Here is an 18,329-nt window from a genome sequence, read left to right on the forward strand (position 1 = left end):
GCTGCCGAGAGAGGGAAGAGCGAGCTAAATGTCAGCAGGAGCTCAAAGTATAGCTTCTCCGTGTCCGCAGACTTCCCAGCTGTGGATGAAAATGTAAAAGTAATGAAACGATAAAGAAATGACGCCGAGTTCAGGCGATCCTGGTACACGTGCGTGTGATTTAATAACGTTGTTTCCTCTTCGGTGGGAGAGACGGTGATTTTGAAGAAGAGCAGGATTCATGTGTTCATCTGCACGTGCTCCAACAGTCTGGATATTTCTCCTCACGGCTCTGTGACGCCACAGCGGTGCAGGAATATCTCTGCTCTCATCCTCCACTTTCACCCACTCATCTGCAACTTAAACTCTCACAAAGACCCGAAATCAGCTCCAATGAATACAAAAAAGCTTGTTTATCAAATCCATACATATTCACTTTAAAGGTCCAGAGTATCAAAGATGGATCGGGCTCTTATCTTTAATTCACTGTACTTTAATTCTTTTAGACTCTTCTTTGATTCCTGCCTTGAAACACGACTCATTCATAAGACATCTGAATGCACCTGCGCCAGTGTTTGTCTTTAACTCTGACCCTCGGGGCTTTAAAGATTTCACGCCGATTGTGCCGACGGAGAAAACACGGGACCTGCGGCAGGAAGAACCAGGAGAAATCTAACACGGGGATGCTCTTTGGAATGCGGTGGAAAAGTCGAATAACTGTAATTTTCTTTTTCTGTAAAAAGCCACTTAGCAAACATCCATTTTTGACTCTTTCCTCATGATACAAGGCAGCAGAGCCAAGAGTAATGGGAGTTCAGTGCGTTTTTGGAGATAATGCTCCTCGCTAAAACCCAATACACGTTTTAAATTTCTCTTCCACGAGGACTGTCGAAGCAACCCCGAGTCTCCTTTGAAGAGAGGGAGTGTGGGCTTTGAAGCTTTTTTCATCAGGGTTTCAAACGCAAATGCTGCTGAAGTTCAAAGCCGAGGGAGAGCACTTGTGGCCATATTTCCGTTTTGTTTTCGGGGCCCTGGAAATATTAAGCTTAGGAGTTATTCTGCATGTGTGTGTGTGCGTGCGTGCTAATGAAGTCAACCTGAGATTCAATGAAAAAGCTTTTAATAATTGCCAGAGAAAGAGCCGGTGCATTAGCAGATGTGTGTGCACAAATCAGCCATGACATTAAAACTGTGTAATACTAAAAGGAAGGAGCTCAGACCCGCAGCACCTTTGAGGTGGGGGTTACTGGTGCGGTCTGGCACCCGAGCACACCCGGAGAGTACTGTTGTGGATCGGACTTGTGCACATCCTACAGATGCTCGACTGGATTGGGAGCTGAGTCAATAGCTTGGGCTTTTTGACATCCATCTCCACCTGGGGGTGGAGGGTGGGGGTGCTGCTTGGCCTGCTACAGTTTTAAGGTGCACGTGTCAGAGAAGCATCCTCGTGAGCACCGCCACCTGCAGAGTGGCACTGAGACGATCACCGTTATTCACCGCTGGTGGATTTGATGTTGTGGCCGCTCGGTTCTTGGACACACACACACACACACAAACACACACGTCCAAACTGTTTCTTACAAACAGCCGACCCCCCGGAGCAGCGAGGGCTATTTTTGCTAAAGTGAGGTAACTGTGTTGAGCACTAATAGACTGACATAGAATACAGAGAAAGGGCTGCTTCAGCACCATCTCTTAATACAACCCTCAGGCTATAAATGCACACACACCTGCACCTCCCTGCAAACACACACACACACCCAGGTAATATCCCCTATTTGCCGTGTCTTTAGGGGAAAGAGGCAGATAAACAGCGGGCTCCAATAATGGTGGTTTAGATCTCAATGGGTGCGAGTCAGTGCCTCTCCGAGCCGGGGGCTAATGCCAGTTAACACTCCCTGTAGGGGACAAACGCAGGCCTGCAGTGGCTCGCAAAACAAGCCCTCTCCCAAGATCCTCATTACTTCCAACGCTGAGCAGCAACTGTAAGTAAAGCAAAAGTGCAACTTAAGCTAAAAACATAGCGAGCGGGATGCGGGGGAGAGAGAGTGCGAAGGAGTGGAGAGAAAGCAAGAAAATAGGTGTTGGGGAGGGAAAATAATTGCACACTGTGCTCCTGTTAGGGTTTTCCAGTCGGACAGAGTTAGAATGGGATTTCTCTAAATGGCTAACGCAGCAAGCAGGTGCTGTTTTTTTCCCTGTTTTGGCCGACGCTGTGCTTTGTGAATATAATGCTTGCAGGGAGCGCGTTTAGCCGTTTCACTGCGAACACGAGCAGCCTTCAGGACGACAACAGACAGACAGGGAATAGTTGGCTAGATGGCAGCAGTTGTGCTGCTGCTGCTGCTGGTGGATGAAGAAGAATAAAAGGAGGACAAATTCAGAGAGAAAGAGCTGGAGGAGAGATGTGGAGAAATAAGAGGGAGGAACCGAGGCAGAAATATGGATGGAAAATTCAGCCTTGTTCCTCGGTGGGAGTCCTGTACCACAGCAGCGCTCTGAGCAAAGAAAGCAGAGACAAACAGAGATGGGGAGGAAAGGGTGGGGACGAGGGAACCCGAGACACAAGAGGGAACATGAGAGAAGGCGAGCACGATGAAAATAATGAGAGAAAGAGAGAGGGACAGGGACAGCCAGCGGCGGTGTTCCCACCACGCAGCCTCTCAGGGAGTGGTGTGACTGGAAAAGTTGCCCAGCAAAACACACTCGCACAAAAACTCGCCCCCACCCTTTTACCCATGCTTTCTTCTAATAACGCGCACCACAAGCAGAGGGAAAATCAAGCTATGGCCGAGCACCCCTGCAGAGCCTGCTCTGGGCTGATGGTTTGCAGCTTTTTGGGGAAGTCATTTAACTGCACGACCACCTCTTTGCATGCAAGTAAGCGCTCAGGTACCTTCGGGGCATCGCTGCTTGACCTCTGACCCCAGAACAGGGAAAAAAACAAACATCTGTGGTCACTGCCATAATTGCAGATTTAAAAAAATAACCACAGACTAGGCCGCGCGATGATGTAAAGGCAGGAGTGGATATAAAGCATTTTTCAGGAGTTTCACATATGAAAGGACCCTCGAGGTAATATACTGGACAGATCTGGCCTTCCCTCTGTCTATCCCTCCTTCCCCTCTCTCCTCCCCTCGCCCTGACCTCTCTGTCCTTTTCTGGGCCCCGGAAGCTCTTGAAGCGAAGCGCAGATAAACAGCTTAAACTCTCCTGAGCGCTCGCCCGCAAGCTCCAATCACCTTATTAGACGAAAATAAAAACTTGGAGGGGCTGAGGAGAGATGGAAGGAGGGGGAGGAGGGAGAGCAGGCAGACAGTGTTAGCGGGACCTCGGAGGACCTTGGTGGAAACAGAAAGAGTATTTGTGATCTTGTGCAGCAGACAGAGCGAGCCGGCCTGTGCAGGAGTGTGGATGTGCTCTGTGTCAATTAGTAGCTGCACAAAGTGAAAAATATTGTAGTTTGGCCTTCAAAGGCAGTCGGGCACACAGACACCGTGTGCATACATACAGCCACTGTAGTTTTTTTGCATCACTTTTTTCCAAGTGGTCAATTATCCCAACAAAACAAAGCTTTAATAACACATCATCACCTTCTATTTCAGCAGCATGAAAGATTCATCCAAAGTTTCTCTGACACCTGAATGAATTATTAGAGGCGCACATTCACTGCAGAATACAAGACCTTCAAAGTTACTGTGAGGGATTCATCGGAGCAGACCCTCTCATTTCTGGGAGGTTTTGCTATTTTGTGGCAGATTTAAAAGGTCAGGCCCGTCGGAGCGTTTTCTGGAACACGGTGACCTGACAATCTTCTGCTGGGCATCTTTTGGTTTGAATCTGTGGAGGCCTCAAGGACAGAGTGTGGGGAAGGAATAATAAACGTACGTGCTGAAACATATGTGCTCATCTCTGATCACCTACAGTGGATATCAAATATTTCTATGTCAGATTCTGTGTCAGATTCAGAGCGATCTTACTAAAGAAGACAGTCGCACATTTACATGCCATCTCCAAGGTAACAGCCTGCATCTCTGACACATCTGGAAATGCTCCATCGGTGCTAAAAGGTAGATACAGATTTTAGAGCAACATCTGCTTCCCCCAGACGTCTTTCAGGGAGGACCTTCATATTTCAGCAGGACGATGCTAAACCTCCAGAACATCTGCAGCATCATGAAACCAAAACCAGACAAAGAAGAGCCAGGAAGCCTGAGCAGCTCGAATCCCACATCAGACACGAACGGGACGACATTCCTCTGTGAAAGTGCAGCAGCTGCTCCCCTCTGTCACAGACTGTAGTTAAAGGAAGACAGGAAGCTACAGACCTGTGCAGACCTTTAGAGACATGCTGCTGCCATCAAATTCATATTTTCTTATAATAGTTCATTTTTGCACTTTATTGCATCCTGGGTTTTTGTATTTTACAGTGTTGCAGCTTTTTTGGAATTGAGGTTGTACACACATGATTTTTACAGTCTGCTCTCTCACTGAACGTCCAATCAGGTCCAAAGGCAGAAGAACAGTGTATTGTTTGCACTCACTGTCTGCACGCCAAAGGAAAGCCAAAGGAGCACAGAGGAATCGGAGCTGTGTTTGTGTGAAGTCTGATACGTATCAGATGCAGTCTGGTAATGAACATGTCTTCACCTCGTTGTTTGGGAAACACGACAGTCAGCCTCATCCTGACAGGAAGTGACGCCACACTGACAGGCTGCCAACCTGGAGACAACCTGTCACAGCAACCTGTGCACGCACACAAGCCTAAAAGCAGCCGCTGCGTTATCCACAACTCGAAATCTGCAGCAAATGCGAGTTTTTAGAGCTTTAAACATGCACATAAACGATGCAGCATGTCTGATGGATGCTGGGGTTTTATTAACATAGAGACTAGTCACTGAGCATTTTTAGAGACTCTACTGGATGAACTCGGCTCTCCTTCCCACAGCTAAGAGTCAGCTTTGGAAGCTTTAACACTGGCGTTCCCATTCCGCCACACCATCCATCCGGATGAGAGAAAAATGTCTGCCCGCCTCGTCCCCAAAGTCTCATATAGGGAGAAAAATATTCTGAAGATGCTCTGAATTGCTTCTGAGACACTGGGAGGAAGGAGATGTGTGTGTGTGTGTGTGTGTGTGTGTGTGTGGTTGAGATTCTGTTTTTGCGTGTGTGTGTGCATACAAGGTAGAGGAAGAGGAGGTGGAGGTTGGCGGTTGAGCAATGTGATTTCTGCTCGACTGTCACAAATCTAGCGCAACAGGAAAATCAATTTATCCCTGTGTGTGCCTTTTTGGCTCCGGGAGAGAATCCAAATAGCAAGGCGAGGCCCGGATAATGTTACAGTGTATTGGATTTGCTTCATGGAGAGACAGAGAGAGGGAGAGAGGGAGAGGGTGAGAGAGGACAAAGAACAGGAGAAGCGAGGAGACGAGGGAATCACAGGCGCGCTGCGGAGCTTCGACAAGATAGATTTGTGCAAGTGTACGGGTGTATGATAGGCTGGCAATCTGTCAGTCTCCCCCTCTTTTCACCCCGACTCCTTCTTATTTTCTCTCTCACACACACACACACACACACACACACACGCGTGTGCAGATCACACCGTCAGTCATCCGAGCGAGCGTATATACAGAGGTGATTTATGTGTTCAACAATATATGTAAAGTCAAACCATGAAATCAAGTTTTTATAGGTATTCGTGTTCTTATGTGCAGCTGTGTGCGCTCACTCCTGTGTTATTCTGTGTGTGTGTGTTTGACAGCCAGGTGAAAGGATGACATAATGAAGTTGCTCTCCTCCGACCGTTGTCAGGGGTAACGTGTGTGCTCATCCATGTGACGTGTCGCATCAGTCCACCGAGTGAGGCCGACAGGTGACATAAACACGGGGCACACACACACGCATATGTACGTGCACACACACACTTGAACCTACTTTTATATATTTTTGTGAATAACTGCACACACTACATAGACCACATAGCAAGATGAGTGTATTCCAGACCTGCATTCTTTCTAATGGCCAGCAGCTGGCGCAGCACAAGTCCAGCTGTTTGGAAGTCTGTGGAACGTCGACCCTTCGGCTGGTTTTATGTCTTACTCACTGCAACATGTCACTAACTTCAGTCAGAAAGAGAGTTGATCTCATTCTGTCTGCAGTAATCTGTATTTGATCGTGTTCTGGGACGTCACACAGCAGAGAGCAGGGACAGTGTCCACAGACACAGCATGAAAGAAGGAGCTGAGGATGTGAATCAGCTGACCATCAGCTGATCTGCAGGTCCTATCAGCTGAGTCCCGTTAGAATGATGGGTCCAGTTTCCTCCAGTTTCAGATGTGACGACCAAAACGCTCAGTTCTCTCGTGTGATGTCAGGGTAGCTACATCATGACACAATGTGCTGACATATACAGCACAAAAATAATTTAATAGGATAAAAACATTTGAAACCATCTAAACCATCAATGCCAGCAGCGCACACTGACGTCAGCCGAGGGATCCAATTTATAACCGGCTGCGATGTTTCCACTGACAGTCGCCCTAATGGAGCAGAATGGAACAGAGCAACAAGTCATGTTGTGTTTTGACTTCTTGAGTGGAGCTGAAACTACTGCAGACAGGTTTTTCACACTAATTAAAGCGTTTATTAATGCTTGTGTTTTGTTGTTATTTAAAGGGCACTACTTTGAATATTAAAGAGCAGGATTTGATGGCACCGGAGCAACACTTGGGGAACAGCGCTCGCCTCTACATAAACAGAGCCGGGCCTCTGCGCTCATCTCTCCTCGCCGACTTGCTCCAAACTAAAGAGACAACGTTAACTAAAACGTCCCAACTTGTGACAAAGTGTTAGAAAAGCGGGCGTTAGTAATCAGATGTGTGCTAACCACATTAGTTCTCCCGTGTCTCTGCGAGGCTGGCTGCTCCTTGATCTAATCCAAACTGATTGTAGTACAGCCTCTAAAACACGCCAGATGTTACTCACTGCTCCACGCTTTATCGCCATTTATTTGGCACAGGGAATATTTTTGAATATTTTCTTATTAATCACGTCCCAGCGATCGGTTTCGCTTCCCATCTTTGCCGCTTCATTCCGGATTCTCGTCATGATTCTTGGCACGCGCGCCTGGAAAACCACTGTCCCAGTTTTTCATTAGCGTCAATCACTCCAGTAAGCGGCTGTGAGGGGAACAGCAGGAGGAGGAGGTGGCGGCAGGATCTCGCTCAAGACATTTCGCCCCGCCTCGTCAGAGTGACTGACAGGTCCGAGACATGCCGATGTGCCGGTCAGCCGCTCAGCTGTGAGGAGAGGAGGCGGAATGACAGCGAGGCCGCGCGCACATTCGTGCGCCTGTTCCAGGCAAATCAAATCCACACTGTGTGTTTATCTAAATGGTTATGTGCTCTGCTATGGCCTCGGGAGACAGACAGGCACACCGTGCATTGTCTGATAATCCTGTTGGTGCCTTGTTTAGCCTGCCATATCTCAGATAAGGCTACAAATCAGATGGGAGGTCCTCCACTACCAGTCGCTCTCAATTCATTAAGGCTCCGAGTGGATGGGAAATATCGCCCGGACGTGGATGTCGGATCCACAGGTGGAAGGAAGACGGACGTGATTAAAATTCCACCGCCATGTAGGGACGCGTTTCTACAACGCTGTGATCAAAGACTTAACAAATGTCTACTGTGCTAGGACAAAAACTGTGTGCAGGAAATGAACAGGACGTATTCCTATGCCGTAATATTCCTCAGCGCTGTGAATTATGAGTTCAAATGGGCCCGAGATATCAAAGTCTAGACGTGTGGGATTGATATTATTTAGTCTTCTGCTGCAGTGTGCGCTCAGCTTCATCCCGACTTCTACCCGCAGAATGAAAATTGATCTGGATGGATTACATGCCGAGTTGGAGACGAGGGGAAAAAGAGATGCTATTAAACAAAGATGTTGGCAGATTTATGCTACGGGTTATCTGCACCACTCTGAAGAAGAAAGGGGTGAAACTGCTCTTCAAACTCCTGATAACCTTCTTAAATGAAGACGCTGATTAGGTTCAAGTTTTTGATGCGAAAGCTTTATCCTCACCTTCAAATGGCACGCTGTTATTTGTGAAATCGCGGTTCCGCTTCAGGGTCAGTTTCTACATGACCTTTTTAAAATCCTATTTAAATGGGCATATTTAAAAACAAATGAAAACAGCAGTATCAATGTAAAGGTCAAGCAGAGAGGTGGGCGTGATGACTGGGATTCTCTCCAAGAAGCAACAAGTGCTGGGACGGAGCTGCTGTAAAGATGCTGCACAGAAAAAACCCCAAACAGAAACATCGAAACACGATCTTAGCCACGCCCCAATCAGTGATGTCACAGCTGCTCATCTTCATCAGCTGCCAAAGTGCGCACGGCTGCACGGCCCGGGTCATGTTTTCACAGTTTTTTTAATTTGCTTTCCAACAACAGCCTCATTTGGTGCCACAAAGCAATTTCCCTTTAAGCTGTAAAGCAATTTTAGGAAATTTCCCAGGGAATCCAAGACGGAGGTACAAGATGTAAAACGCGGCGTAGCGTCTGCTTTCAGCTGCAAATCTTGTCACTGACAGTTTTGTTTGTTTGCAGTGATTAAACTAATACAATTATCAAGCTCTAAGTTGCACATTTCATCAAGACAAGATTAGATTATCAGGATGTGTGTGCACGTCGGGCTCTAATGGGAACCCTACCTGGCACAGAGGTGTTGGCAGAGGGTGCGCTGGCAGGTGAGATGGGGCCCGAACCCGAGCGGGACTGCTGGGACTGAGTGGAGCCGGCCGGGGAGCCGACGGGGGACGGAGAGGGCCCGCTCCTCTGGCTGGGGAGGTGCGGGGAGGCGTGAGGGGAGAAGGGGGACTGTCCCTGGTTACCGGTGCTTCCCTGCTCCCCTTGGCTACTGCTGCTGCTGCTGGAGGAGCCCCCGGCGCCGACGGCCGAGCCCAGGCCAGCCTCCCCGGTGGGGAGGTCGTCAATGGAGCCGGACAGATCCTGGAAGAGAAGAAAAGACTTACAGTGAGTATTTACAAAGCTCACTCCAGCATTTGATGAGAGCTGACGTGCAGCAGGTGGCAAATGTAAATGTAAGTTTCAGCAAGTGCAAAATTTTCCACCTGCGTGTCAGAAACGCACAACGGTGCTGCGAAATCCTCCTTTAAAACAAAAAGTTAACGATGCAACATATTTCACAGGGTTTCATAAGGTGGCAGAGGTTAAAGATTAAAGGTTTAGTTTGCGTGTGCACGAACAAGAGCTGGTGGCTTTTCTGGGAGCTGCTTTATCCCTGAGAAAAAGTCACCGCAGTCTTAATGACGGCGGTTAACACGGCAGAGAAAAAAACATCCCACAGAAGAAACCGCTACACCGGCTGCTGTGGTGAAAATGAATTGTAATGGGCTTTCGTTCAGACCAAGGGTGAGTTCATATTACAGTTTGCATTCCCTGTGGTGAGTGGAGCGAGTGTGTGCGCACTTAGCAGATACACCCCCCAAAACGATTCCAGGGAATCCCCGGGAATATCGCTGACAGGATCCTGACGACACAAAGGTGTGGAGGAAGCGGGAAGGACGGGGGACCGGCAGAGGAGGAAGTAAAGAGAAGACCAGATGTGACGTGAAGTGATGAGCTGTGATGGAATGTGATGGCTGCCTGCTAACCACACGCCACACACACTCGGAGGACGCCGGCTCTGTCCCAGCTGTGGGGGAAGTCACCTGTGAATGACCTCGGTTTTCTGGCTGGTGCCTGCTCAGAGAAGGAGAAGGGTGTACGCCAGCTGATCCTACCTGCAGCACCCGGCCTGTTGACCAATCTACTGGTGAACCACCTGAGCCCTGCGTGCACAGCCACGCCTGTCACCGCAGACAGATGCCTACGAGCAGAGAGGCTGTCATATTTCTGACATGTTTGCTGTAATGTGGTCCATTCTACTTAAAGCTGCACTTTATGACAAGACTGTGGCTTCAAGTCATGTGAAAATGGTTCGGCGGTTCCAGTCGAGCCACTCGATGGTTTTGCTGGGTGTAGAAATTACACATGACTGCACATGAGTTTTAGGGGTTTTGCTGTTTTTCACACCAGCACGCACCGTTTTGGAAGTTGTTATGAAGTTTACAGCCTTCCTACTGACACTGGGGATGGTTAAGATGTGCTGACATGTTGATTGTGGAAAATCTAACACAAGCTGTTGAAACGGCACTTTTTCCTAAGAAATCTCAGGCTGGTCATCAGCTCATTTGCATTTATATTTTCAGATTGTGTTCACTTAAAGAAAGCACGAAGCTTGTTAGAGTTATTCTACATATGTCAGAGCGAACTCGAGAAATGTGGGCTGAAACCAGCATGCGTGCTTGGACTTTATCTGCAGCAGAGGCTCTTTGTGTCACAGCGAAACGACTTTTTTCTCCTTCCTCTACCAGCGTGTAAAATCTCGAAAACCGAGACAGGCGTCCCCCATCTCTCTCCATCCATCAAGCGTGGCTTAGCCTGTGGAACTGACAACCAAGTCAGTGTGGCAGTCTGTCCACGGCTGCTTGTTTTGGTTAATGCGATCTCGGCGCTGACACACAAAGCCTTTGTTTTCCATCATGCTGCTGTGAGTGCCCACCCGCTCTGCCAGCCTGCCAGTCTGTCGCCTGGCATTATCTACCCCCGCTCAACTGAGCACACGGGGCACTTGCTTTCCTCTCTCATGCTCTCTCTCCTTCCCTTTTCTCTTCCTCGCCCATGGTACCACTCCTTGTCCCGGCCAATCACGTCAGCCGGTGTTCTGAGCGCAGTGATGTAACGCGCCGCCTCCGCCAATGGGACCGAGCGTTATTTTTCGACCGACCGGCTGCCTCGGGTGCATGCCGTTTGACACGGTGGGGTTACTGTGAGAGTCGATGTAACCATGGCGATGGCTTTTCCAAAACACTGAGAGCTAGCTGGTCGTACAGCTATGTTGTTAACCCACAGGCTAATTGTGTGAATGGATGGGAATAATTGCATTTCACCTAATTGGGAGCTGTTGCCAGCTTTTCCAGTGGCAGTTTCGGGGTGGGAAAATGCGTACCAGTAATTCGTTTAAAGACTGTTAGGCTCATTTGGATTATACACACACTTGAGCACAGCTGTGTGGCCCGAGACCAAAAAGGAAGAAGCACTATGCAGCCCAAAAAGCCGGGTGCGCTTTACTATAGAAACGCAGATTTTAAACGATGCTTTAATCAACGTCTTCACCGTCAGCGTTCACAGGGCGGCGTGGTACCTGGCTAACTGGCATGTGCAAAGAATCAAAGGCAGCCAGCGAGTTAACCAGCCAGGCAGGCACACGGTCGGGGGATCCAAACGCCCAACAATCTGGGGCCCCAATCCAAAGTGGCCCAAATCCAATTTGTTTGGCTCAGGGCTGCAAATTGCTCTGTGCATTGAGTCTCCAAATAGCTGTCAACCACTCCCGCTTGGCGTCCTGTATCACTTAATTCGCTCCTGGAGCATGTAATTGTCATAATAAGAAAAATATTGAGGTGATAATAACCAGTTACTTTGAGATGCCCCCCCGCCCGGCCTCGAGACACACACACACGCACACACGCTGGCATAAATGCGGTCGCATATACACACACATAATGGGCCGAGACCGCCATCTACACATTTCACACAACATTGGAGAGGCAGTCGCTCATGACCCTTCACCTCGCTGGTGTTGGTGCCTGCCTGCGCTCTCGTTTAGTGCTCCTCTGTTTGTGTGTGCGTGACAGGAACACAGGCTGCCGGGCTGTCACAGCAAGACATGCTTGAGCACTGATGCGGCCGAGGGGACAGATGAGGCAACGCGCGCACACACACACACACACACACACACACACACACACACACACACACACACACCCCCATTCCTCACTCATACTATTGACCTGCTCTCACTCTCACACACTCACACACACACACCCTGGGAGGGGATAAGGCATCAGTGTGAAGCAGGGAGCTGTCACATCCAGCAGACTGCGGGCCTTTTCCCCTGACCATGGTGCTGATGTTGTCTCCTCTCACCACACACTGGGAATTAATCAAAGTTGCTATGGTGGAAGGCACCGAGCGTGCGTGTGTGCAAATGTGGTTGTCTGTCTAGACAGGGAGGAGCCAATGGCTGCAGCTTCCTGTGGGCTACAGGAAAACAGACGACTGAAGAAACTAGCCTCTCTCCTCTCTTTCCCGTCTACACATAAAAAAGCCTGTTTTTTCTGTCTGCCCCAGTCAGAGGTGCAGTATGGCTCAGGGCTCTGCACCAGATGGCTAGCCAGCTAACCCGAGCCTGAAACACAAACTCAAACACAGTGACCGAGCATTCGAAAACAACCTCCCTCATATGGACTTCAACTTTTATAACTCGGCACCAAACATAAGAACACGGCTCCAAACTGTGCCCTAAAACGATGGAGCCAATATTTTCCTTTGGTCCAATACGGACGTCCGCACTCGTCCTTAGCGGTCAGCTCCGTCAAATTACTACACATAAATATTTGATCTCGCTGCGAGAGTCTCTGGGCACACACGCGTCTTTCCAGGTTGTGAAATATCTGCCACTGAACGCTGTGGCACTCACACAAATGAAGGATTACATTTTTAAAAATTCAGCAGCAACATCTCTTGAAACAGGCTTCCTATTACTATAGATAATCAGAGAACAGCTGTCAACAGTGTTCACGGGGACTCTTTCTGTTTCTGGAAATGATGTTGTTGAATTATTTAAATGTCACTTCTTAATGCTGTTGGCACCACAGATCGAAAGCCCTTCACTTGCACTGGGGGAGGCTGTGGGAATACTTTCTATTCGGTCCCTCAGTTCTTTCAGCTGACTTTTGTGCCGTGAACATCTCTCTTCACAGACGTGTAAAAGACTAAAAAGAACTCGATCGAACCTTTTTCAGCGTGCGCGCAAACCCGGGAGTATCATTTCAATGTGAAATGTGAACATTACCTTGAATTCTTTTCAGTGTGCATTTCATTACATAGCTGATGTTTTTTACCGGTGTGACTATACATCCATACAGGACCCGCTTTCACAGGTCAAGAGTGAAATCCATTATGATGTTAAACCTTGAAAAGATGCGTACTCGGCTTCGCCGCGCTGCAGCGTGCACTGAAATAACACCTCGGTGGGCTCAGAGGCCGGTTTTATTCTCCGTTTCTCTTCTCTGGGTAAATACGATGATGTAAACTGTAATTAACTCCAATAGTTATCGTTTGCAGGCCTGAGGGACAGGTCTTCTCACGGCAGCGCCGCACTCGTTTATCGGCTCCGGACGCAGTACTTTCTATCTTTATGGTGCACTGGAGACGAAGAGGAAACGCTATTACACAAAGATGCTTTTTTATCCTCTCCCCAAACCGTAGATTGAGGCAAAATCCAAATGAAATGCCATGCAAATGAATCCAAATGGACTGCTGAATGTCTGCGCGCGTGTGTGTTTGAAAGGGTTTTAATGCGATGCCCCATGTAGAGCACCAAACCGTAATACCCTTCAATAAGTGCTATTAAGCACAGAAATAAGAAGAGAAATGAGAAGAAGAGAGACACTTTGTGGAGGAAGATTTAACATAACACCCACTCCATAATTTCCCTCTCTGATGTCAATCAGCTGGAATGTGTACCGAGGCTGCGGCGATGATGGTAATTGGTGACGATGATGAGAATTGATAGAAATGAAGATTATTTAGACACTCGCTAGCTGCGCATTATCATACATCGTGCCACCGTTTTAATATTTTTTGTTTTGTTCACGCAGGACTGTGCAAACAAGTCTGTGCAGGATATGTGCACGTGGGTGTGCTGATGTATTTATGTGCGTGTTTGTGAAGATAAGAGTTTGTGACGAGTCTCTGCCACTTCCCGAGGGTATCAAAGTAAAACCTTCTGTGAGGACGAGAGGCAGACACCGAGACTCCAAACACACTCGGGGGAACTCTTTGCAGAGATGTTTGCCATGCTTCAGGCTTGCCAAAAACCCATGTGGGCTTTAGGCTAGCACCCAGCAGGCAGTGAAATATGTTAGCGTGCCAGCCCACAGACCTCTGCCTGGTGCCACGAGCTTCCAGGATGAGTCCCGAGCGCCTCGAGTTTCAAACTGCCAGTCATTTAAGCCTGCCCTGGACCGCCACGGCTCCTTTCATTTATCCACTGACCATGACTTGGCAACAGAGCACAGCACGGTATTTAGGGTGTTATGCTAAAGCACATTAGGACACTCTGCATTACAGAATCCTCCATGTTGGTTTGCACGGAGGATAGCGACCTGCTCGTCCTGCTGCAACTAAACTGAGTTTCTTTCTATTGTTTGTTTGATCTCCCAGCTGTGGCTTTAATGTCTTTATGCTGTGAAGCATGCATGAATCATTGCTCTGTGGATTCCAGTAGTGCATTTTAGCCCTAACCATCTCGGTTTAGTAAAACCAACCAGATGTCACAGGCGAGCCGATCTGATTTGGAAACACCGAGTCGCCTAAATCCTACTTTATCATGTACTTCACTCCTACTGTAATCTGTGACCGAGGCTGCACATTCATCGGGAACGCGTTTATCGAGGTCACAAATTACACGAGAATTATTTTTCCAACAACTGTTCCTGCTGATGGTTCATCTTTTCTATACAGTCAACGATCAGGACACTTGAAGTCAGCGAGGATGATTGATGCACAAACATTTACAGGTGTACAGGTGTTTTTTTGCACACCTGGCCTGCTGGGCCGCATGCTGTGGAGCTGTTTTAGGTGTGATTAGGTTTTCTAAGCAGTCACAATGCTGCAGTTGTAAGGTGGAGCGATGATTCCCGGCTCTAATGTAAATATATGCAGAATCAACTCTGCACGTAGACGCTGTTCACAGGACATAGGCCTGTATTATTGAGCTAAACGCTAGTTTGAACCACAATTTGTGAATACAGAGGAACTATTTTGTGGTTTAAAGAGCAGTCTGCACTATTTGGAAGTCTACATTGTTAAAGACAGTCCCTTTGCTCTCTGTCTGTTTTTGTTATCTGGAACAAAAGACGCCTAAGAACAAACCGTTCAGGGCTTCCCAAAGTTGTGCAGAGGAGAGCCACAGCAGCACTAAAAAGCAATTGTGCTTTTCTCTACACTCCTGCTCCTGCACACTTCACAAAGCCTCGACAATATCTTGATAATACCGCTGCATCTTGATAAGAGCGAACCAAAGCTCTCTTTGTTTTTCAGCACCAGCGCCGGGATGAAAACCTCAGAGCGGTCCTGGAGTTAAGGGGTCAAAGAGTCGTGAGGACGCCCGACACAGGATACCAGCAGAGTCGCCGGGCTGGGGGTCGACGCTGACATCGATTCCACCGAATTAACAATTACTGCTTGTCGTAAGATAGGATAGGGGCTCGCTGAGTGATAACTGCCCGGCTCTTAAGCTCCTCATACTGTGGAGATACGGGCAGGGCCACTTTGAAAGGGACATTTGAGGCCCTATTACCCCTAAGCTGTTAAAGACGCTCCAAATCTAGCACCGCTTGTCTCCAAACCAGAGGGATTAGTGTTGAGTTTCATTCCGATTCCCCCTGATAATATGCCAAGCTGTGGCAGCTAGAAGTGCTTAGCCACTGGGCCGTATTCACTTAACGCCCCCCACTGTTCCCAGCACCGGGAATAATGACAGGAAAGCGATTCGAACGAGCGACATCATCCTTTAAGTGGCTAAATGCACACGGAGGCCGGCCATCTTTGCTCAGGTACAAAGTCGAAGACGCCACAAACACCGCCACCTTTCACACGCCACGCTCGGTCATCGGTATGCTGCAGTAGTTTCACGGCGGGCCGAGCCCGCTCACTGTCAGAGCTGCTGAAAGTTTTTTTTCATTAGTCCGCAAAGGTTCTTCACACTTTAGTTTTTAATGCACAAGCCGACCACGCGCGCACACACACACACACACACACACACACACACCCTATTTGTTCTGCACGTATTGGTTCTGCTAATGTTTTTATTTATGGCATTCCAGCATGACATCCTGCCATCCACCCACCCCCTCCTCACCTCTCCACTCACCCAAGAGAGAACTGAAAAACAACGCATGACACACAGCGTGCATATGTGTGTGTGTGTGAGAGAGAGAGAGATGGAAGGAGAGGAGTGAAATAAAGAAATAAATAAAGGGGCCCAAATTCCTCATTTCTAATTCAACTGCTCGTTCAGCTTAACCTCTCTCTCCTCAGCAATTAAAGCGCACGCCACATCCTTCACGCTGCGTACAGCCGAGGCTAAATAATGCAGGGGGCATCCAGCACCCGCATCCTTTATCATCCCAAATGACAGCCATTTGCATATCTCCCCAGTCAATTAGAGCGCGGCGGAATAATCAGCCCATAATTGGGGGAGAGCGTCGGTAATCACCCGCCCTGGCACACCGACAGGGCCATTGGAGGAGTGAGGGGGGAGAGGTTGGGTGTGCGTGTGTGTGTGTGTGTGTGTGTCTCGGGGAGACAGTCCACCCGACTGCAGACTCTTCACTTCAAACTAACACATCCAAACAACGAGCCCAACTTCTCCCTGTAATGCTCTCGTCCTCGCTCTTCACTAATTTGCACGTAGCAGCTGCCTCGGTCTCTCAGACTCGCCACATTGTTTCTAAGCGATATCTTTCATCAAAATGGGTCAGTAAGGAACTTTAATAGCATCAAAACAACGGTTTCATTCCAGATGTCATTTCTAAATCGAAGCTCTGCTGGCGTCCAAGCGGGATTCGACGGTTCACGATCGCTGACGTCAGTAATATGTTTTATTTCCGTGCCAGCGATTCGGTGCATGGATCTGCCCAAGGTAACGCGACATGTTTCTGCCTGCCTGTGAGTCTTCTGTGAAAGCTTTTAAATTCACACCCTATTCCTTTTATATGGCAACAAAGCAGAATAAGGACCAGCCCAGAACATTGTGAGAAAGACCGCTGAGACACTGGGAGGAAAATCCCTCGCCTGTCCCCTTTAGATGCAGACAGAGTCGTTTCATGGGAAGTTTTCTGGGCAGCTTTGAAGTGCAGCAGCTTCATAGCCTGTGTACTTCCTGCTGAAAGGGGAATGACCATTTTTGTCAAACAACGTTTCCTTTAATACACTGTAACCTCCCTTTCCTCGGATGCTTTGGTGCTGTCCTCTGAACATGACAAATAAAAGGATGACTGGAGAGAGAAAGGGAGAACGAGGGGTTGACAGTAATGGGTGCAGAGTGTGTGTGTGTGTGCAGAGTGTGTGTGTGTGTGTGCAGAGTGTGTGTGTGTGTGTGTGTGTGGGTGTGTGTGTGTGTGTGTGTGTGTGCGTGCGCACACGTGCAAAGGAACATCAGAGAGACCCAGGCAAGGTTAGTTGCCGTCTGCAGCTCCATCCTTTTGTGTTTCCCCAGCTGCTTTCTTTTACCCCGTGCCTTTGTATTTACTCTACCCAATCCAGTTCAATGCTAGCCAGCGCCACCTCTGTGGCTTTTCAGGTTTACTGCTGCTTTGGAGAGATGAAACACTTCTCCTTGATAGAAGTTGCAAGAAATAAAGAAAGGAAGTTGGAGCCTGGAAGGAGGGGATGGAGAGGGACGGTGCGGGGAATGACGGCGATGATGATGTGGTGCGATTTAACCTCCACAGACGGGGCAGAGCAGACGGTCTGTGAGACAAAGCAGTTCAAACAGAAACAAAAAAGACGTTTTTGAAGCGACTACAGAAAACACAAGAGTGGCAGCGTCCTTTACCAGCTCTCGCCGTCCACAGAGGGAGGAAACATCGATTTCCTTTTCACTCTCTCTCTTTTTTTAAGGGGGTGTCTTTTTCTGTTTAATCCACCATTCCTCTACTCTCGGGGGATCTGTGGCATTTCCTGCCAGCCAGCCAGCCCTGCGCTGCAGAGACTTATGCATCACTGTCAAAATGACTCTGATCAAAACAGGGGGGGAGCGCGGAGGGAGGGGGATCTGGTTTCAGAGTCTGGCTTGATTGGTGCATGGCTAAACTCTTCCCCCGTTGGACGTTCTGCCTGTCGGCGCGTCTGCCTCGGCAATCTATCAGCCGGAGCTGCCGATCAATAATGGGAATGGTGGAATTTGGAGACATGTCTTGTCGTGATCTGTGCACACTAAGAATTTCTGTGCTGTAAAATCATCATTTGCTGCAGCATCAAGGCAGAAAATCAGAGCAACCACTGATTATTTTGGGGAACAACATTTGTTCTGTTGTTTGACCTTCAGCTGGGATTATTTTGCAGCTCAGATTTAGGAACGTACATGTGGGGCAGGGAAATACAGCCAAAAATATTTATCACAATATATATTTGAAAATGTGCAATAACGA

General features: G+C 48.4%; 1 protein-coding gene across 6 annotated transcripts in view; it reads right to left on the reverse strand.

Annotated features, from left to right (window-relative positions):
• Window positions 1-18,329, reverse strand: part of LOC116310428 (AT-rich interactive domain-containing protein 1B-like) — a 157,861-nt gene that overhangs the window by 40,279 nt on the left and 99,253 nt on the right. For all 6 annotated transcript variants that reach the window (XM_039603463.1, XM_039603464.1, XM_039603461.1 and 3 more), the window contains one exon: window positions 8,697-8,994. In XM_039603463.1, coding sequence (XP_039459397.1) covers window positions 8,697-8,994 — 298 coding nt within the window. The remainder of the gene's footprint in view (window positions 1-8,696; window positions 8,995-18,329) is intronic.

This window comes from Oreochromis aureus, linkage group 19 (assembly GCF_013358895.1).
Source record: "Oreochromis aureus strain Israel breed Guangdong linkage group 19, ZZ_aureus, whole genome shotgun sequence".
Lineage (NCBI taxonomy): Eukaryota > Metazoa > Chordata > Actinopteri > Cichliformes > Cichlidae > Oreochromis > Oreochromis aureus.